Source organism: Chaetura pelagica, unplaced genomic scaffold (assembly GCF_000747805.2).
Source record: "Chaetura pelagica isolate M959 unplaced genomic scaffold, ChaPel_1.0 scaffold68, whole genome shotgun sequence".
Classification (NCBI taxonomy): domain Eukaryota; kingdom Metazoa; phylum Chordata; class Aves; order Apodiformes; family Apodidae; genus Chaetura; species Chaetura pelagica.
In genome coordinates this window covers 4,408,068-4,430,634 of record NW_009954407.1, presented here as the reverse complement: position 1 = coordinate 4,430,634, position 22,567 = coordinate 4,408,068, and the positions used below count along the sequence as shown (strand labels likewise).

The 22,567-nt window shown below is 36.7% G+C and overlaps 1 protein-coding gene across 1 annotated transcript in view; it reads left to right on the top strand.

The window, feature by feature from the left end:
* The window catches only part of CADPS2 (Ca++-dependent secretion activator 2), a 220,420-nt gene that overhangs the window by 113,101 nt on the left and 84,752 nt on the right, over nucleotides 1–22,567 (top strand). Inside the window, exons 10-14 of the mRNA XM_010004331.1 lie at nucleotides 371–479; nucleotides 1,595–1,798; nucleotides 9,713–9,721; nucleotides 12,147–12,283; nucleotides 15,853–16,040. Coding sequence (XP_010002633.1) covers nucleotides 371–479; nucleotides 1,595–1,798; nucleotides 9,713–9,721; nucleotides 12,147–12,283; nucleotides 15,853–16,040 — 647 coding nt within the window. The remainder of the gene's footprint in view (nucleotides 1–370; nucleotides 480–1,594; nucleotides 1,799–9,712; nucleotides 9,722–12,146; nucleotides 12,284–15,852; nucleotides 16,041–22,567) is intronic.

The following is a 22,567-nucleotide window of genomic DNA, read 5'->3' as shown; positions in this document are numbered from 1 at the left end:
ATTCCTGCAAACAGTACTTTCATACATAAGTCTTATTTATTTTTTGGCTTCTTGGAATACAGGACCTCTATCTCACACAGTATTTTCCCTAACAGAACCTGATTTGCTTCCTTTCAGTCTTTCATAAAGCAACAGCCCAAAATACATTGTATTTCAGAAAAATGAAGAGAAATAGGTGTATGGCTTTCTTTTTTTCCTTCCTTTTGGCAGGAAGGAGAAAGAATGCAAAGTTTTACACTGTAAATATTTCTGGGGAAAAAAAAGGGAGCTTTATTTCTTCAGCACAACTGAAAGCTAATTTAAACAGTGGTATGTTTGTTATACAATTCTGGAATGGAATTCAGCAATTAAGGACTCCTTTCTTATTCAGGTTAGCCAGTACACATTTGCAATGTGCAGTTACAGAGAAAAGAAATCTGAGCCTCAGGAACTGATGCAACTGGAAGGATACACTGTGGATTATACAGCTCCTCACACAGGTACTTTTCATTATTTTGAAATACTATATGTTTGTGTAAAACAGCTGAATCATTTTTCTTCATTTTGATCTTTGATCTACCAGCAAAAACCCCCAAGGTTCTTTTTTTCAGCATCTGAAGGTTTTGCAAATATTCGACCAGCATTTTCTCATGTGAAAAATCATGCTTTAAGAAAGAAGCTTGGTATACGAAAAACGACCAATAAACTTACACTGTTTGCCTGAAACATTGTTAAGACCGTGTATGATACAAGGAAAATGCCATGAATCCTAGTAAATTGTTCCTGTTTCTCTGCATTTTTGATGGTGGAGTCATGTGTCATTGTACTGTGAAGTATATTAATAAATGACAAAGAAAAGAAGGTGAATTATCACAGCGCTTGCTGAAGACAAATTACTCAGAATAATAAAAAATAAATTTGAAGATATCAGAAAAATCTACAGAAGGAAGTATTAAAATGGCAGAAGAAAATCAAAGTTAATCAATATCCATCAAAGATTGATATTTGGAAACACTGACTTGATGTTTAGAATAATTGAAAGGGTGAACAATACTCAGGAGTTGTTTGAAAAGCCAAAACAATGTGTCCCTGGCACAGCCACATTGACTGATGTGTGTTTGTTCTGGTTATGTGCTCTCAGAACAAAATACTAGAATAAGAAAAAGGCACCAAGTAAGAAGCTGCAACACTCATAAGAGGTATGAAGTTGCCTTTTTTCCAGAAGAGATAAAGTTGATGGGGAAAGCTAGGAAAATTATGCCTAGGAGGAGGATACGTTGGATAAATGTAAAATAGCATATGCCACAGAGAAGATGAGTGAGAAATAAATTAGAATTTAGTTGGAAATGTAATTAAGGATATACTTTCTCCTGTGACTTCTGTATTTTTTCTACTTACGTTTTACTTCCATTCGTTACCATTTGATCCTTACAGCTCTAGATGCTGTCATATTTCTAGATCATAAATACCTATAAAATGTTTTAACACACCCTCCAACTCCAATCCCCGCTCCACAACACACAGAGGAAAACCATAATATAATTAATATAATAATATAATTAATCATGATGGTAACATGTATTTATTAAGATTACCTTTCTGTTTCCTCCTCCAGGTCTTCAGGGTGGTCGAATGTTTTTCAATGCTGTTAAAGAAGGTGATACTGTGATATTTGCCAGTGATGATGAGCAGGATAGAATACTCTGGGTTCAAGCCATGTACAGAGCCACAGGTCAATCGTATAAGCCTATTCCTGCAAGTCAGGCTCAGAAGATGAATCCTAAAGGAGGAAATGTTGACACAGACATATCCCCACTTTGTAAGTTGGCTTTCTTTTGCTTTTGTGGCTTTGGTTTTGGTTTTAGTTGGTAAAAATGTAGCAGCTCCCTCAATGAAGTTGGATTAAGCAGAACTCATTCGCTAGGGAAAAGTGCCTAGCATTTTGTTCTTAGCCAGAAGCTCTTTAGCTCACATTATTATTACCAGCCAAGGAAATCCTGACTTGCAGGTCATTATTTTTGTTATGATCCATGAAAATACAGCAATTAGCTTCATAATCGTTACAGTTGACCCATATATTACCATGGAGATGGTGTTTGGTTTACATTATATTTTGCAGTAGCCCAGGCAGTGTAGTGTTGAATAGAAAAGCAACAATCTATTCTTGGAATTTTATAGATTTAGATCAGTTTTATCATACATTGTATATATTAACCATCTGAAAATTACAATGCAGACTGTAAATTGTGACTTGAAAGGCACTAGAAGAGCTACTGAGTTTTTGCACCCTTCAGTGTAATATTAAGCTACACATAAATTATTTTAGTTTTTTAGTCAGGTTTAGGTTTTCCTTACGTTTCTTAGAGAAAGATGTTATTTTTTAGAAAATCAAGGTAGATAGCATTTGTTAACCATATCTTAATTTTTTCATATAAGCTCATTACAAGTATTCTGTCATGTAGATACCTGCACACAGGAAACAGATATGATTTTTTTCTGTTGTTTCAGTGGCTGACGGGAGCAACTTTTCTATCTTATAAAACTGTTGCAATTGAAGGATTTTTGTAAAAGCCATCAAATGTTTACCATGATTGGACTGTATCCAATAATCTCTCATTATCATATATCTATGTTCAGTATATCTATGTTCAGTATCTATATTCAGTAAAGCATTTGACACCGTCTCCCACAGCATCCTTGTAGATAAGTTGATCAAGTATGGGTTTGGTGATCAGGTAGTGAGGTGGATCAGGAACTGGTTGAAAGGAAGGAGTCAGAGAGTTGTAGTCAATGGGGCAGAATCTGGTTGGAGGTGTGTGACTAGTGGAGTCCCTCAGGGGTCGGTACTGGGACCGGTGTTGTTCAACATCTTCATCAACGACCTGGATGAGGGTATAGAATGTACCCTCAGCAAGTTTGCTGATGACACTAAGATGGGAGGAGTGGCTGACACACCAGAAGGCTGTGCTGCCATTCAGAGAGACTTAGGCTGGAGAGTTGGGTGGGGAGAAACCTGATGAAGTTCAACAAGGGCAAGTGTAGAGTTTTGCATTTGGGGAAGAGAAACACCATGTCCCAGTACAGGTTGGGGGCTGACCTGCTGGAGAGTAATGTAGGTGAAAGAGACCTGGGAGTCCTGGTGGACAGGAGGATGACCATGAGCCAGCAATGTGCCCTTGTGGCCAAGAAGGCCAATGGCATCCTGGGGTGCATTAGAAAGGGTGTGGTTAGTAGGTCAAGAGAGGTTCTCCTCCCCCTCTATTCTGCATTGGTGAGGCCACATCTGGAGTATTGTGTCCAGTTCTGGGCCCCTCAGTTCAAAAAGGACAGGGAACTGCTCGAAAGAGTCCAGCGCAGAGCTACGAAGATGATTAGGGGAGTGGAACATCTCCCTTATGAGGAAAGGCTGAGGGAGCTGGGTCTCTTTAGCTTGGAGAAAAGGAGACTGAGGGGTGACCTCATCAATGTTTACAAATATGTAAGGGGTGAGTGTCAGGGGGACGGAGTTAGGCTTTTCTCAGTGATGACCAGTGATAGGACAGGAGGTTGTGGAGTCTCCTTCACTGGAGACATTCAAAACCCTCCTGGATGCATTCCTGTGTGATGTACTCTAGGTGACCCTGCTCTGGCAGGAGGATTGGACTAGATGATCTTTCGAGGTCCCTTCCAACCCCTAGGATTCTGTGATTCTATGATCTGTATATGTAGAGTGATAGAAGGGAGACAGATGTTTAAGACTCAACTTGGTTTAATGTATGAAGTCTATAGCAGGTTGACCCAAAGCCAGTCTCCTCCATCAGTTATCTAAAACCCTGACTGAGCTGTCAGGAACATGGGAAAAAATATGGTTTATCTCATAAAAACACTGCCCTCTGTTGAATTTTTAATCTGAACTGATGTGGAAGGGTGAACTGACTTCACTTCACAGAGGGAGTTAAGGTGAAGTATTTTTGCAGAATATAAGCAATGCTGCAAAAGGAAAAGGAGCAACAGCCAAGCAGTGCTTCTGCTCACCTCCTCACAGTTCCCTGGGTCTGGGCTGGGTACTGTGTTCCCCTCCCACCGTTTCTTCTTCATGTGCATCAGTTAAAAAGCACAAAATAAGTGGCCTTAATCTGAAGTAGACAAGGAATTGGTCTTCTTGGACACAGAGTTTACATGGACATCAAAGGAACTAGAAAACACTGACCACAGGGCAGGGACCATTACAGAAAGACAGAGGTACAAAGAAAAATTGCAAGTTTGGATAAACTGAAATTATGTTTTCTGAGAGAAAACTACTTAGAGAAGTAAAGAATTAAAAACCAGGACTGATGTATCTTGATATTACTTTAGACAGGGTGACTATAATTCTTAGGTGGAAACCATATTACAAATAAGTTTTATTTTAAAGACTGTTTAAAGGAAGCTCAAAAGCCTCAAAATATAATGTATTTTTCTGTCATGCTTATGTATAATCTTCCACAAAATTATATGACTGAATTTAAATTCTTATTTGCCTTCAGTTTTAATACACTTCAGTGATGGAATTTTGTAATTAATGTACAGAATTCTTTACAATAGAGTGACTTGTGAAGTTTGATTTAATATGGTTTCATTTAGAAAGAACCAATATTTGATTGCTGCAATAACTTCACTTCTGCCTACATGAGGAAAATTTTATTCTTTCTTTTTTTCACTTGGGGTAGAAATGAGCATAATTAAATGACTCAATTTTTAAGAAACTGCAAGAACTGGAGTTTACAGATACAGTCTTAGAGTATTTTCTAAGACTCCTGCTTTTACAAATACTGTGATGATTTTCTCGGGGCACAGTTGTACTCCTATGGAGATTCTATATTTGACCTTTTATCAGATTTGAATATGCTCAGTTTCCTAAGAATTTAATTTTATTTCCCCCCCAAAATTTTTCTGTACAAAGTTGAGAATATTTTATTGTTAATCAAGGTATAACTCCAAGTAGCTAAGAGCTAGTGTGTATTAAGTAAAATTAATTTCCATTTTTTCTTCTTTGTTTTGATAAATTTTTAGTGTTAGGAAATATAGTTATGACTGGAGAATGTCAAGCACTTTTTAATGTATCTTATTTTTCAATTAATACGTGATGTAACCATTTCCAGCCAATGCAACCTTATTTTAGTTTTAAACATATGTCACAGCTCCCCGCATCCATGTACATAAAACAGTAAAAAACGGAGATGTTGCCAAAAGAAATGTCCTTTGATAATATTCAGGCCTTCAAAGTCTGTCCCCATCTTCCTCATCCTTTAGGAAGGTAAGAAGTGCAACTTATTCATTCTGAAAAAATGTACATAAAGAGCTTTTAATAACTTGAAAAAAAAAAACACCATCTTTAAGCTGCTACATGTAGAGAAAACCAGCTTAAGGAGAAATGTTTCAATGCTTTTTTGTATATTGTGTTTATAAATTATCTTCTGTAACCCTGAAATTCTCTCAATAGATAAGAAAAGCAACTGAAAACTGTAATTAAATAAATTAAAGCATCAGGTGATAGTATGTCACATAACTAGATACATTATGGTTAATTTTTTGCTGGAAATAAATTCTAACATTGCCTTTTTCCATTGCCTTATAGACAAAATTCTACCTTCCAAAGCTAATGTTACATTACTAGCTGAAAATGGCAACTTGTGAAAGTGCAAGCATTTCATTAAATATTTAACTTTTTAATCAAGTGATATGTATACATGACACTTTTGGTTTCACAGCCTCTGCTGTTTTCTATATTCTTGAGTTCAAAACTCTTTAAGAGTTTTTGTAATCTGTGGTAGAGTTATTCCTGTAATCATAAACTCCTTTTGTATAAAAGAAAGTAGTAGAAAGGAAGGAGCAAGAGACCCTTTTGTACAAAAAAGACTATTTCATGCAGGTTTTAGTGCCTTGTTCCACATAAGATAATTCCTTGTAGAAAAGAGTGCTTAAAATGACATTAACAAGATCCAGTCACCCCAGAAGTGGATCAAAACAAACACGTCAGGAACACCTGACCTTATCGCGACCTTCCAATAGCTGTAAGGAGTCCATAAGAAGGCTGGGGAAGATGTGTTCACAAGAGCGTGCAACAGCTGGATAAGGGGTAATGGTTTTAAGTTAGAAAAGAGTTGATTTGGGTTGAATATTAGAAAAAAGTCCTTTAATATGAGGATGGTAGATCACTGGAACAGGTTGCCTAGAGAGGTGGTGGGGGCCTCATCCCTGGAGACTTTCAAGGTCCGGCTTGGTGGAGCTCTGGGCAATCTATTCTAGTTGATGTCCCTGCTTATTGTAGGGGGGTTGGACTAGATGACCTTCATGGGTCCCTTCCAGCCTAAGACATTCTATGATTCTGTGATTCCTGAAAAGAAAAGAAGTGATGATAGTAATTCACCCAGGGTCTGACTGATGTCTACAGCAATTATCACAAATGCAGAAAATGGAAATGTTGCTCTTGCATGTGCACAGCAGCAGCACTCCAAAAGCCCAGCCTCTAACCAATCTGAGTGTACCGTCTCTTCTTGTTGATGCTGTATGACAGTTTAGGACCATTCATGTAGGGTATCTAAAAGGAAAATGGCATTCTACGTACATTTAAGCATGACACTGGTACCAACCAACTGTTGTGCAAGTAGGCTTCTAAAATGAATACTAGCCAGCTTCTTAATTGCCAGGTAAAGCAACTTAATACTGCATTTTTGTAGTATCAGGTGGCACCAAAAGTGATGACTGGCTAATGCCAGCAATGATCAAGAAACAGAGACTGCTCTTCAGTTCCAGTCTTCTGAATAAGCATGCTATAATGAAAAGGACAGAGTATTTAAGGATGCATAACTGTAGAAAAGCCAGAAGTTTCCCAGTGAAATTAGTGTTTCAGGGAAGGAGCCAATCAAAAATAGATTCATCTGAGTCACATAAAGGTGCAGGAGGCGGTCCCTTCCTTAATGAGCAATGTATTATGAGATCTAGTCATACAGTTAGAAAAGCTGCTGAAGCGATGAGCACTGTTAATAACTTGGTTGTAACAATGGAGTAACAGCAGCACATGAGGGGATTGTCATGTCTTAATGAAGCCACACGAAGCCAAACATCATTCTGATCCTACACCACTGTAAGTTCAAATATGGTGTCTTTGTGAAAATACCTTCAGAGAAGAAAGGAGAGTGACGCATACTGAAAAAACAAGTTAGGTGAGGAGTCATTTCATCTGAGATGCATAGTTTTCCTCATCTCTCTTTTGGGATGATATCGCTTACCAATGCAGCCCGCAAAGGAAAATAATTTGAGCTTTTGTAGAAATCAATTATAACAGTTGTCATAAAAATCCTGTTTAAGGCCCATGTCAAAAACATCAGATCCTATTTATTAAGTAACAAGGGAGTATCAAAGGGAATCAAATACATTGGCCAAACATTGATTTTGCATGACATCAATCTAATGACAGCAAAGTTGAAGACATTTGCAAATCAAACATCCATCTTACCAAAAGAGCATAATGGAGGAAGCTTGTCTGGACATTTAAATCATCCGAGTGGAGCAGTCAGTGTTGTGTAATCAACAAGAAAGTGTAGGCAATTTACTAGATGAAGAAATTATTTGGGATTAGTCATGAAAATACAACTTTAACTTTTCCAGTCTATTTGGATATATCAATGATTAGTATTATAAAATTTCTCTCCCTATCATAGTTTAATGATATGAGAATAAATTATTAATTTCCTATTACTTCTAAATGCTCTTTTTATCACACTCAGGCCTTTAACTGGCTACATCAGAGACACTGTGGGAAAAGTAGAATAAGATTAATATTAAGGTACAGGTGTCATAATACATACACAAAAGCAATACTACTGCTTAACCCTTATGGTGGCATTGCTCAGGTTTGGAATAATTGATAATGTGCTTGTAAAGCAGTTATTTTAATATAGTTCTGAGATGTTTGTATGTATATGTTGAATTATTTAACTCTTTTAGATATCCATCATACACTTTACCACCTGGAAGAGTGGAGTAACTCTACCCTCCCTGCATGTTCTCCCATTACCCTTCATGTCCTATTCCTTCTTGCCTCCAACTACCCCCATCTCCCTTTCAGGAATAAAGGTTAACAGTGGCCTCCACCACCTTATGCAGTCAGTAAGTCACCTTTATGCTCTTTCCCATACTAGTCAGAAACATGGAAAAAATCACTTAGCATCCTCTCTGATTCTATCCTTCAGCAAAATGCTGTCAGTCCCTCAGTGTGCTGTCCCCAGCCTGACAGTGAGGCAATTTGGGCTAGCTAGCCACTTTCTCTACATCTGTTATTTCATTGTCTGATATTTAAATGATAAGGTTCTAGGGGCATAGATTGTCTCTTTGGCCTGTGTTTCTAAGCAGGTAACACTTGGGAGTCCTGGTCAATGATCAGGAGTCAAAATGTTCCCGATACAAGCTGTCACTATCTGTATGGAGTGGCACTTGAAGGAATGTAATGCATGTCTTGCCACTGTCTTTTGCAAAGAGCATGTGCACCTTCATCTTCATCCAACCAGTTCCAGCCTCTTCTGTATCAGAGTCATATAGTTCTTACCCTGCTACTCCCAATCTCTAAATCTTGTCCATGCCTATAATGCTGGGTTTTTATCTCTATCTGCTCTTTTTTCCTGCCTGCCTGAGTTAATACAAATTGCTTCCATGATGTTTAAAATCCAGCAGGGATGTCACTGAGAGACACAAAAAGGAGGAGGTCACCACTTTGCAAGGCCAGTTCCTGTTGTTAACCCTAGGACAGAGTAAATGCTACAGAAAGTGTTTATTTGCTTCTGGGCTGAAACAGGGCAGAGATGATGTCTAGTGACTTGGTTATCACAAGGAACCAATCAAGCATGTGCCATAAACATGAAATTCTTGGTAGTCTTAATTCATTCATCTCTACTGAGTCACTGAGGATGTGATGATTATTATAGCCTTTGCATCTGGACTAAAATTGTAAGCTTCTTGCAAAGATGGCAGAAGGTATATTCAGGGTGCTACTCTGCCAAAATTAATATCCTTGTCTAAAAGGACACACAAAGAATTAGCTAAAATTCCTGCAACAGCATTTGTAAGTTTCTGCTGTGGTTTTAAAATACAGATATTTGTCCTACCTTGATCCAAAAAAAAACAAAAAACACTCAGTAGTTTTTTGCCTAAAAGTTTTTTAAAGATGTAATATATAAACAACCTGAAACAGGCAGTGTAACATGAAAATAGCAGCCAAAACAATGAGTTTGAGTTAGAGGCAACTTGAAAACAGTACTACAAATTCCATTAGGAAGGGAGGAAAAGTAATCATTAAAAAGCAGTACTATTACCACTTCAAAGTTCTCCCCAAGTATCTACCCAATATTTTCTGTGATTGAGGAAGTGAAGAAAATTAAGTGGAATTATATTTTTTTTCCTAACCATATATCACAATATAGCACTGTTTCTGTCTTCCATGGCTTCAATGGGACATCTAAAATTCCTTTGTGTAGGAAATGGAAAACCACAATCACTCTAACAATTTTTTAAAATATGTTGTTAAATAATTTTAAAATCACAGTCGTGTAACATTTATTAATTCCTCATAATCTTTGATCAAGTTCTTATTTTTAAAAAAAATCTGTTCTGTTTCAAAACAATCTACCAGTTGTCTTGTATGCATATCATGACAGTAAAATAAAATTTAATGTATTGCACTAGATCTATTTTTCTATTATTTCCTGCTTGCATACAGCTGGCAAAGGTAAGTTTTGTATTGTTTTTCTGTTGCTAAAAGATCTGTTACTTCTTGACAACATTATTTGTACTGTCTGATTCACTTAGAAAGATGATCAGTCATGGATCTTTTTGCAGAATTTAATCTAACAAGTATTTATATTTTTTAATACTTTTTTTGCTTATTTTGCCCAAATTATTCAGATAGCATGATCTGCAGAAAGCATATTCCCCTTTCACAAGCTGCATTGCACTCAGTATGTCACATTTACACATTCTAATCATCTCGGTGACTGTATCAGAATCTTGAATCTGTTTCATTTGCCACATCCAGCCTCCTGACTTCAAAATACTTAGTTGCTTGTCAGAACTTACACGGATTTTCTTGTGTGGTTAACCAGAGAAAAAACCAACAAGCTCCTTAATTTAAGAAAGATTGGCTGTGTATAATTTGTACATGAAACCAATGGCAGAAGGAAATAGTAGCCCTTTTTCTTTTCTATGAACTATCTTGTTGTAAATAATGGCTTGGTAAATCAGATATCCATGTAAGAAGGAAAACTCACAAAAAATTTAGAAACCAGTCACACATTAAACATACTGGGTTTGGAAAACTTTTATCTGTGTGTGAATCATCTTGGAAACTATAGATACCCTCACAGTTTAGTTCAGTAATGTGGTTTCATTTATATTTGTTGTTTATCTTTGAATTCACATGTTTAAATACATTTAAATTGCACTAATTAAAAGAGAGGATTTTGCATACCTATGTGAAAATGTGAGCTAAGTTTGTCATTAATGATAGGCTAGTCTAATGCTCATGGAAATAACCTCTGTAATCACATATGTTACTAATCATTAAACCATTAAAAATATCTGCTGCTGTATCTCTGGGATGATGGTTTCATACCTTACATCATCGATGTATTGTCATATTGTTTATTTGCTACATCCACCTTGGTGAAATCTGTCACATGGATGTGACTCTTGCTTTGACAATGCAAAGCCAAGTGATACGAATTAGTTTCTGCATCTTTCCAGGATGTGATGCTGCAGATCCTTCAGCTTGAATTAAATAATTCTCCCATCCACAAATACAGCTGAAAGTTGGACTTGACATGGATCAATATGATCTGAGGCTAAATTTCTAAATGTGACTGATTATGTTAGCATCATGCCCACAGATCAATATTGAGTTTTATTATGAACCTGACTCTATAATTGGGTTTAATCAATACACTTTTGTCTCCTTTTCTTTAGAAATTTTAGTTTTGTACTGTGCAGGTTTTCAAAATTGCATTTAGGATACACTTCGATCTATACTTTTCTAGTAACGAATATAAAAAGACCTAGGTTTGAATTTAAAGGAACAAAGAGCTAAGATCCTATTGAAAGGGGAAGTCAATTTTTAAGTTGATAGGACTGTTCACCCCAGTACAGTCTATAGAATCCAAGACAGCTAATGTGCTAATACATAACTTGTCCTTTTGGGCACTGTAAGGCTTTTTCTGTCCATACTTGATAGATAATTCACATTGAGAACTTTGACAAAACATAGCATTAATGAAAGCAATCACTAGAGCTTCTCTTTTGATAAACCCGCGGGGTTTAAAGGCGTTGAAAGATGCAATCTGTGAAGAACAATAAATTTGGGCCTTTGAGTGAAGTGCCATTTGGGATGGTATGTTTTCTCGATGTATTTACACAAAAATGCTGCTCCCTTTTTCACTGCTCTTTGCTGGAAGGTTGAAGGAGCTCTTTGCCATTACTACATTAAGGTTTGTCTCATTAAAAGCTGAGTACAAAAAGAAGGCTGGAAATGACCTAGCTCAAGCCAGTGTGTTCATTTCTGCTCCAGTTTGCCATTTGAGAAGTAGGCTTCAAGCCATGATGAGTATTTGTATGAGTGGTACTTTAATCTGCAGTAAAGATGCTCTTTCTTATCTGAAGAAATAAATGCATAAACCTTTTCTTTTCTTTCTTCCTTTTTTTTTTTTTTTTTTGCAATGAGAGCAAGTACATTTACTTGGTTATTTTACTAAAACTATAAGGAATGTGACAGAAAATTATAGAACACTTTTTTTCCCCCTTATAACATTGTTCTGTAAATTTAATATTTGAGGAGCCCTACCAGAAAATCAGGCTTCAAGAATTATTTTAATATACTCTTGTATTTGCTGATAGCCTTTCTAAATTTTGCTTGATCTTTCAGGGAGCAGCAGGTTTTTTTTCCACTGCTACACTGTTATTATGATAGAAAAATAATTCAGAAATATTATTTTCAGATTAAGTTAGTCACCTGCAAGCATCTACTTAACGTAACTTGTTTCTCTGACATTTTTTCACGGAAGTTTATATATTGAGATTTATATACCATATGTACCCTAGTGTTTGTAAATCTGCACACACACTCAAAATTAATTGTTCTTCACATTTTTCCTTTGTATGAACAGATACGGACCGTGGTCAGAAACATGGCATGGATGAGTTTATTTCTGCTAATCCCTGCAAATTTGACCATGCTTCCCTCTTTAGACTGCTTCAGAGGCAGACCTTGGATCACAGATTGAATGACTCCTATTCTTGTTTGGTGAGTACTGACTGGAAGATAGATATAAAGAAGTGAGAAATAGTTGTTACAAAGTAGTCCTTTCTTCCTACCTCATTCAATAGCTGCAGTTGTAGTTGGAATAAAAGGTCCAATTGATTGGTTTCAAATTTGAAAATTATACACTTGCAAGCTGCTGCTGTGCCACTCAATAGAAAGCAAAGAGACCCAAACTGTCTTTGATTTTATCACCTGAAGTTTATCATGTCCTCTGAAGGTTTGAATAAAAACAGAAGATTCTGATAATGGTAAGAGCTCCTGGTGCAGGATTTACTGACACCTGTACAGGCATTTAAAGGTATAATGTAGTCACTTCATGAAAAACATATTCACCTATCTTGTAATTCTTCATTCCACTGTGGTACAAAGAAGGAAAAATGCCAGAAGGGAAGTAAAACCACAGGCAATATAGATACAGGGGCATTATGTGTTATCTGACTTGCAAATAACAAACAGGAGTAAAATTATTAAACAAAAACAAGTGAAATGTGATCACTGTATAAAAGTGAAAGTTTTTCACATTCAAAGATGGCTATAAAATATAAAATACTGACATAATACTGTCATAGTTTCCCTTTCCTACATAACATTTTCTATTCTGTGCTTTGTGGACTAGGAGTTAAGGATGGGGCTGTATCTGGTTTTGTTCTCAGTAGGGGAAACCAGCAGCAATCTTGCAGAAGTACATCAGATTATACACACTTGATAAACAGGTTTGTGTGGGTCAGAACTCTTAACTTCCTGACGCTTTTTCACCTGATACTGTGTCTGAAATTATGACCTCTTATTAAGGACCTAAAATGTCTCCTAGCACAGAATTTTTTTCACTTTACTATCCCAACAGCTACAAAAAAAAGGATAACTTTTTTTTTTCCTTTTTTCCATTAGTCTGACTAGTCATGTAATATAAAGATAATGATGGGGTTTTTTTACATTTGTTTGCAAGTGTCAAGAAGGGGGAAAAAAAATATTTTATGACAGTTGCTTCCTTTTTAAAATACTACCGGGTAAGTACGTATAGAAAAAGTTAAAGGAATCATTTTCTGTCTGTGGGTTGCACACTGAATCAAAGAAGAGACCTGAAGGTACATCTGTACAAAGTAATTGGCACTCAAAGAGAAAATGGTTAGCTTTCTAACAGTGCATTGGGGTCAAAATCTTTTTTTGTAATCATAATATAGTAAGACACTTAATATAACCTTGAAATCAGGAACTTTTCGAAGAGGTTAGGTGAAATACACAGTGCTATAGCAACCATAAAGCAGATGCGTTTCTTATCCTTCTCTTTAAAATTCAGCTTTTAATAAGAGGAATGGGTGATCATTTTCATGATAAATTGCATATTTAACTATATTTTTAAATGAAAAAAATGGGAGTATCAAGGTATCAATAGAGTATATAAACATATAAGTGTGATTTTTTTCCTTAAATAGCTAATTTCCTGTCTTTTTTATAAACAATATATCCCTTTATTTCAATAGAGTAACCACACATACAACTTCTAAAAATTAAAAAAAAAATGTGTAAGAATTAATATTAAGCACAGTTCTCTGTAAAATTATTGTATGACCTAAATGTCTTTAATTTTACATTTTTCTAGGTATTGAAAAGCTGGTTCTTTTTTTTTCTTTCCCTTTTTTCTCTTTTTTTTTTCCAATTATACAATAAAAATATGCAGTTTTCTAATACTTTGAAGCATATAGTTGTTATGTGTTTCTGAGACTTATACATGGCTCTACCAGGGCAAGGAAGGCTCATAATTATATGAAAATGATCACACTAAAAAATTTCTTACAGAGACTGAAGTTAAAGTAATCAGTTCTTGAAAAATTAGTGTTGTCACAATTTTCTGCTATGAGAAGATAGAGAAATTATGATTATTTCCTTTTGTACTACTAGGCATTGGCATGCCACATTTTGTCCTGTTTTCCATAAAAATGTAATCAGTGACAAAGACCATGTACTGACAGAATATCAATCACAATAACCACTGTTTAATCTGTCTAAGGTTAGGATACATATTATTGCAGAAATTCAGTTGAAATCCTCCTTTTTTCTTTTTTCAGTGGAATACCATGTTTTCTAGCAAACGCTGTGTAAACTATATGAGCCATCGTGACATGACAGGATATTAGTTAGAAACACTGAGTACTGCTCTGGGTGCTGTAACAAACAGCTGAAGGTCTTTAAAGGCAGTGGAAACACTGACTTCAAAAAAATTCATCGGGAGCAAACATTTGTAAAATTACTTTGAGGTGTTGTTTGCAAATAATATGTTAAAGAGTGGGGAAGATTATAAAATTTAAACTCCTGTATCATGCATGTCTTTTAGTAAAGTTAAAGCATAGATGATTTAAATGTGATGTGAACATATTTTTAAGTATTATTTAATAGTATTTTTGCTGATACTTTGTATAAACATTAAACATCTGAGTTATCAGAAGTATTCACAAGCAAAAGTGAAATGCTGTTCTTCAGCTGCTAAGCTGATGTTATAAATTAATTACTTGCAAAATAGTTTTTATTTTCCAAGTCATTTGTATATTTGAGTTCAGGTGTTCCTTAACCTGTCTTAACCACTTGGCAGGGATGATGAGAGGGAATTAACACCGTAACTGAAAAAAGATTTTAAAAAAAAGAAATCTGTTTATTTAGAAGACGTATGCAGAGTCTGTGTTTTCCCAAGATTTATGTTTTTCTTCTTGCTGCTTTTTAAAAGCTGGTTGTGCTGGTTTTTTTTTCATATTGGGAGGCAAACCAATCAAGGCTTTTCTGTTTTACTTCTATACGTCAAGAACAATTTATTTTTTTGTACACTCTGGGTTCACTCGAGAGCTCTTTTGGTGGTGGGAAGGAGTCTGTACTGTGCTCATGTCTGTGTCAGGGTTATGCCATTCTGGTCTGATCAAGACTCTGCCCAAGTAAGCCTTCAGTATGCCCAAGAATATCTAACTATTATTTAAGGTCAAATCATACTCATCTTACTCAGATGACTTTTAAAAAAATACCGGGCTTTGTATCTCTTTACAAGTATTAGTTATTTAAAAGTTGTTTAAAGTGAACACGTTACCTAAAAAGCAGCGTAAGTGCTCAAATTGTGGTTCTCTCATGCCAAGGTTGTAGCCACAGGGAACTAACCATGCAGAAACTATTTTTATGTCCCTGTCAAAGTCCCTCAGTATTACATAAATGTTCTCTCATCACTGACAATTAATTTTTAAAACGAATTATTTTAAAGTGATACTTTATATTAGGTTTTCATATAATTGAATCTGGAACAGACTGTGGGTGTATTAGCATGTCTTTATAACTTTATAGTAGTGATAACTCAGAACTGTGAATAGTTTCCTGACATTCCCTCTGTTCAGCAAGAGTTCTGTTGTTGAATCTAGCTTCCAGTGCCATCAACATGAGTCAGATATAAATCATTCTACTATAAAAAGTTTATGTAATGCACATTAAAATACGTGCTTCTGTGCTTGGATTTAAAAGCTGTGAGTGGGAAAAGAAATCTCAAAATGTTGGGGGGGTTTTTTGCCTTTCTCTTTCAGGGTTGGTTTAGCCCAGGTCAAGTCTTCGTATTAGATGAGTACTGTGCCCGCTACGGAGTGAGGGGCTGTCACCGCCATCTTTGCTATCTCACGGAATTGATTGAACATTCAGAAAACGGTTCTGTCATTGATCCAACCTTGCTCCACTACAGTTTTGCCTTTTGTGCTTCTCATGTTCATGGTAACAGGTAATTTAATGATATCTTTTTAAATTCATAGCCGCAGGAGGAAACAAAATGATTTATAGGCTCTTGCCTTCACCAGGTAGGGAAGTTGCACACAACAAAAATCAGTTCATGGGTATTGGAGGTTCTATACAGATTACTATTTTTAAAAAAGTAATCTCCTTTCAGTTCATACTGTCTTAATGCAGTGTGTTTTCTTGGGCATTGTATTGACAGGCTGATTCAAGGCTAAAGGATAGCATCATGTTAAAAAGGCAGTCTTGAGCATTCTGTGTTTATGTTATGTTCTTTCCAGTGAACATTTTCTACAATTTTACAGTTTAAGGGAAGTTTTTACTCTTTTTCTCCAGTCTGTAACTTGGCAACTAATCATACTATAGTTAGTTCTTCTGGCTGTACTATCACAGAGAATAATAAAATATAGTGGGACTGTGGTGTGATTCCTAGCCAGGGAGAGACACTTCTGGAATTCTTTCAACTAAAGAAGTAGGCTGCTTAAGGGGCTGTTGGTCACAGTAGTGCTCTTGGGATGATGTCTTCCTTCCACTTACAAGTGAAAGACTTGGAAAAAATAAGTTGTTGTGTTGCTGTGCTTAGCACGTTCTTTAAAAGAAGCTTTTGCTTCATCTATGTCTTGTTACAAATTCTGAGGGAATTAGCTGTGCTATTGAATATCAGATTGGAGATGGGATCATTGGATAGCTCAGGTTGGAAGGGACTTAAGGAGGACTCTAGACCAACCTCCTGCTCAAAGCAGGGTGATTTGTGAGGTCAAATCAGGTTGCTCAGGGCTTTGTCCAGTCAGGTCTTTAACCAGTTTGAATCTGTCTTATTTCAGTGTAGTTACATCCATTCTCTCTTGTCAGCCACCCAGGAGGAGCTATTCTTCCAGGGTGAACAAGCCCAGCTCCCTCAGCCTCTCCTCAGAGCAGGTGCTCTGGCCTCTGACTGTCATGGTGGCCATCCACTGAGCTTGCTCCAGTTTGTCCGTGCCTTCCTTGTACTGGAGTGGGGCAGGCAATCTACCAAATTAGAGGACAAGACATATTTGTACCCTACTGTGCACACTAGATTTGTTGACTACCATAGGAAATACAATTTTAAAACGTCAAAAATAACAAGGGAAAACACAGTAGATCTCCCCCTTTCAGATGATCCAAGCATGCCATTAGGGAAAACCTACTCAAGAGTCCCAAAAAGAAATTACTGTGATGCTGTCAGTAAATCCCCAAACCTGAATTTGGGTAGGGCTAAGGAGAAGGAGAGGTTTTATTCCCTACATGTATGCTTGTGTTGCCTTGAAACTAGTCAGTCGTAGAGGCCATTTTACTCATCCTCGAGTCAGTGAAGCAGGGACAGTCCTTATAAAGGATATTATTTCCTTCATTGGCTCAGACAAAGCCTCACCTGTGATTACAGAAGATGGACATTTGTGACCTGAATGATTATGTAATCCTTGATAATAATACCCAAAATTAAGAATGTTTTTGAATGTGCCTGAAATACTCCCAAGAATCTTAATATACATTCTGGTAAGCTAGGAAATTTTCTGGCTTTCACTTGGAAATCTGTTCTCTGTAAAAGCATGCTTACTTTGTCAGTTCCCAAAGAACCTGACACATTCATGTTTCCTACTGCATCTAAGTCTTTGTTGTTTATAGCCTTTTTATTACTGATTTCAACCTAAGAAGACAAATACACAGATAATTGCTCAAACTTATTTCAAGAATTCAAAAGAAAGGTAGATACATTTCTTTTTATTTCATAATTTAAGTGAAAGACAACAGTGCATGCAGTGCATGAAGATATCTCAGGGAGCACATCGTTTACACAGTGGTAAAGCACTCTGTTTGTATTCTGCCTATTCCCTCTGTACAGATATTCTCTGAATAGCATTATGAGTGTTTTGGGAATAAAAGAAATGTTGAACAGAGAGGGTCTGACTAGAACTGAGATATTGTAAAAAGGAAGAAAAAGGAAACATGAAGAAAGAAGAAAAGTAAGTCAAGGACAGAAGCAGACACACTCACTGAGAATTATAGGCACATATACTCACATAATACAGCCACTCATTCATCTGCTGCAGCACTAAGAAATAGTAAAAGGGAGAAAAGAATTTCACAGACAATGCACTACAGGCCAAAGTTCTAGGCTGATCCCTGGCGTTATACATCTCAGTTTTGTAAGTCAGGCTGAGAATTAGAAAGACCACAGAACAAAGACAGAGAGCATACTCTGGGCATGATGTATTCAACTGGTGTTTTACCTTTACTTCACACAGGGATCTTAGACCTTCCACTAGCCTGAGAAAGATCATCAAAAATGATCTTGAAATCAGGTGATGAAGGAGCATGTAGAAATGCAGTTATATGTGTAGTTCAAATTATGAGTTAGTTTCAGGTATGAATTTTAGAGTAGTATGCAATCTAGTGACATCAGTCAAATGACCAGATAAAGTTGTCACATTCATTTCTGGTAGTAAGATAAGGAGAAACTCAAGCACTAATCAGACCAAATCTGCAAAATATACCAGGGCCATACCAGGACATATGCTGAGCACACCAATATCTACATCTGATTTGCTAAATACAAGTGGTTTGGAAGGAATCTCATACACTGGACCCCAACTGTCCATTAGTCATAGGCACTGTCTAAGATCCCAGGCATGATTGTGGGATGGCATATACTGAACTCTGCATACAGTAAACATTATGAACAAGGCTCAATCAGTATGAGCTCTCTTTAATGCTGCAGGCTGTAATGCTATTGCAGGCTGTAACACAATAGCCATTTCAAAATATATGGAATAAACACATAAAACTGTTTTCCCCTAGAGCTTCAGGAACATTGTGGAGAACAGAGCTGACCTGAACTGAGCTCTGGTGTTGGCAGTATGCACAGACTTTGCCACCTGGTCTCAGAACCAGAGAACAGTCCCCAGCTGTTTTCTTTCCTAAGACAAAGATATATATAGATAATAATTTCTGACAGTTATCGAGCATACTACTGTTTAGAGGGTCTCTTATGCCAATGTTACTAGTTTGGGAACAGAATTGTTCATGCAGGGTTGAACACAATGTGGTGAGTCCTAGACTGTGGAATTCAAGCCTCATTTGAGCCTTGCCTTTCTTGCTGGGAGGAGCATTACCCCTGGGTTAAAAAACTGCTTATGTAAAAAAGGTATTACTGCTTTTGTGGTGACACTCTTAAGACATTCTCTTCCTATATATCCAAAATACTTTAGTAAAAGAATAGCCTTGCTGAGTTTAAACAACAACAAAAAAAAATCCTTGTTTCTGAGTCAGTTATTTCCTTTTCCCTGGCTGTGCTTCTGGTGCTTTGTAACTTTGCAATAGCATGTCCTTTGGCTCCTCTTCACAATGGTTTTCTTCTGAAATGTTTCACTATATGGTTCCCATCAAACTAATAGTTCACAAGTGAACTTTTTGTACTGCAGTTATGCATACACTTGTGTATCTCTAGTGAAAGTGAAATGGGCAGAACAAGGAACCATAGGATATTCTTGAATGCTGACATTTCAGTCTAAACAGTCCAGGTAGGAGCTATTGTTTTTTTCCCCATCACTGTCTACTTTTCATGCTGTGACTTCTGTTCAGTCTCTCTTGTCTGAAATGGATGCTGGTGAGTATCACATGAAGTGCAAAGTGACTTCTTCCCACCTGCTGAGTTACAGACTGAATTGAAAAATTCAAATTCAAGCATATTCCCTGGTTATACCTTTTTCTATTCAGAAAGAAAGCTGATTTATTGGAAGTTCATATATGAGAAGTGAAGGTGAAAGTAATGCTACAAAAAGCAGTTTATAGCTGAAGGGAAGTAGATTATTGCTGCCTTCATTTTGAAATCTTCAACATGTGTGTGTTTGCATGGAGGAACAGTCAGTATTCTTCTAAGCCAGTCAGTTTTCTGTCTCCAGCATTAACCTGCATGGAGTAAAAGAAAGGCAAGCAATGCGATATGCAATATTTCCTCTCAGTGCTCTTTCAGTCTTCAACTCTTTGCAGGTCATAATATGCTCGCTCGATAATGTGGAGTGAGTCTTTGTTTCAGGTGTTTGTTCATTGCACCCCTGAACCTGTGTAAGCCCTTTGTACCCTCAACACCTTTGGCAGCAAGTTCCTCTTGCTTGAAGAACTCTCTTTGAACTTGACTCCTGCACATCTCATTTCATTCTCTGTTGCTATTGGAAGAGACAGAGGAGATAAAAATAAATCCTGTTGTCTCTTTTGCTATTTAAGATTCAAGGAAGTATGATTGAACCATGCATTGATTACACTGGGTGGATGTTTTCTGCCAGTTCCTAATCCTTTTCTGGTAATTTCCAGTGTTGATTTGCTTCTTTGATGGCTCCTAAACAGGGATGGTTTCATGGAATTATCCATCATAACACTAAGATCTCTGTCCTGAACAACAGCTGGTTTTTCCTTTCATTTGTCTACCTTGATCATTGCTTGCTGTTTTATTGCTACTTCATTTCATAAGGCCTTTTGGAATCCCACATTATGCCACATAACTGTCATTACAATTACATTTACACTTACTGTCACCTTAGTTCTTACTTGTTTGCCATTTCACTTATGAATATTGTAAAATAACAAAAGTCTCAGCTCAGATCCATGCAAAAGTCTACTAATAAGTTGCCTTCTGTGCAGGTACTCAGGGGCTCCCACTCTCAGTGTCACTGCTTAATCGTCTTGAAAGTTTTTGGTTAAGGACTCAAAAGGTTTTTGGAAAGCCAGGTACATTGTAGCAGGCAGGTTACACTCATCCATCTGTTTTTGATCTCTTCAGAGAAATTATAGAAGATCAGAAGGTAAGATTTTTCTGCCTTATGTCTTCAAAGCCATACAGACTTCTTCACAGTAGATAATATTTACCCAGTTTTCCTTCATGTTATCGTTAAATATCCTTATCTTTTAGTTCTGTGGGGAACAGTCCATCTTCTCTCTCCCCAGATAAGACTAAACAAAATGCCTTCTAATTTTCCAAGGTGTATGTAAAACTCACTGGGCTGTGGTTCCCCCTACCTCCCCAAGAGACTACTGCTTATTAAATTGATCTCACATTCACCACCTCCTGTTCCTCAGGAGGAAGGCAGTTTTTGGTGAACTTTTCTGAGACTTGTTGGGCAATGCTGAGAATAGAACTTTTCTGCTAAGTCTCTCAGTTTTATGTCCTGCCCTGTGCCAAGCATCTTGCACCATCCAGTTCCTCCTTCAGTTTTGGAAGCTGACGGTTTCCCAGGTATGTGGGGCACAAAGGAAGGTGAATCTTCTTTTATTTGATCTGTGTTCTTTTTAAGTGGTCCACTTATGAACATCATACCTCAAGCCTCTGATGTGAGGCATCTCTAAGTAGTTACATTAGGGGTTTTGTTAATTAATGTTGTTCAGTTAGTGACAGAGCTTTCTGTATATTACTGTTGTAAATAGGCACAAGAAGGTTATCAGTAGAATTCTCCTGAGTTCAAAGCTAGAAGCAAAGTTCTTCACACTGTTGCAGTTACCAAGTGAAGCCACATTGTCTTCACCTTGGTTTAAGGAAGGATACTGTCCTGTGTTGGGAAGTGTGAATAACTATAAAAATGTTGTAATAAAATGTGTCCTCTCTACAGTATTTAACAGAGGCGCATTGCTCAACAGATCAAAGCAAATCTGCTTCTGAAAAGTCTCAGATAAATTGTCACTAGAAAATTCACAAACCTCACATTATTAAAAAATAGTAGAGCGAAGTTCTCCATATTTAAGGTGATGCTTGCCATCTTAGGCAATGAAGGAACAGCTAATGCTATTATATACTCTCACCTTCCCTGAACATGATAAATTGTTTTGTCAGTGTTTTTGACTGATTAGTGCCTATACATACACTTCTGCTTTGGATAAAATGATACTATATTAGTACATTCTTAGCTTTTCAGTAGAAGGGCATAAATGAATCTTACCTAAACTATAACTGCATAAAAGATCATTCAAATTAACCTGATTTATCATCATAATCTGTTTTAGTGGCCTTCAGAATTGGTCTTCTACGTTCACTCGTGAAAAAGAGGGTATGACGTGTCAGCAGATGTAGGATCACCCTGAGAAATGCATACAGCAGAAGGCTCTATTGTGCCTTTTTTTTTGTCAGAATATTTGAAGAATAGTTAATATAAACAAAATGATCTGTTTTCAAGTGCCTTCTGATTAAATGCAACATGATAATTTGCTGTCTTTATTTTCTGTTAATAAAAGATGTCTGTTCTGCCTGCTTCTAAGCTGAAAATGTGAATCACTGTTTTTCTTAGACTTGTCTCACAAAAACCATGGACTCTGCTAAAGCCTTAATTAATAAAATTGTGTTTTAAGGGAAATTTGGGGTGTTAGGTACTGGAAGTCATAAATAAATAACAAAATCTCTACATCAAAATTCTAAACCATTTAATCTTTTTACTAAGAAACAAGAAGTCAAACTTTTATCTTGCTAACTTAAAAGTTGTCACTGTGCTTTCATTTTATTGTGCATCCTGC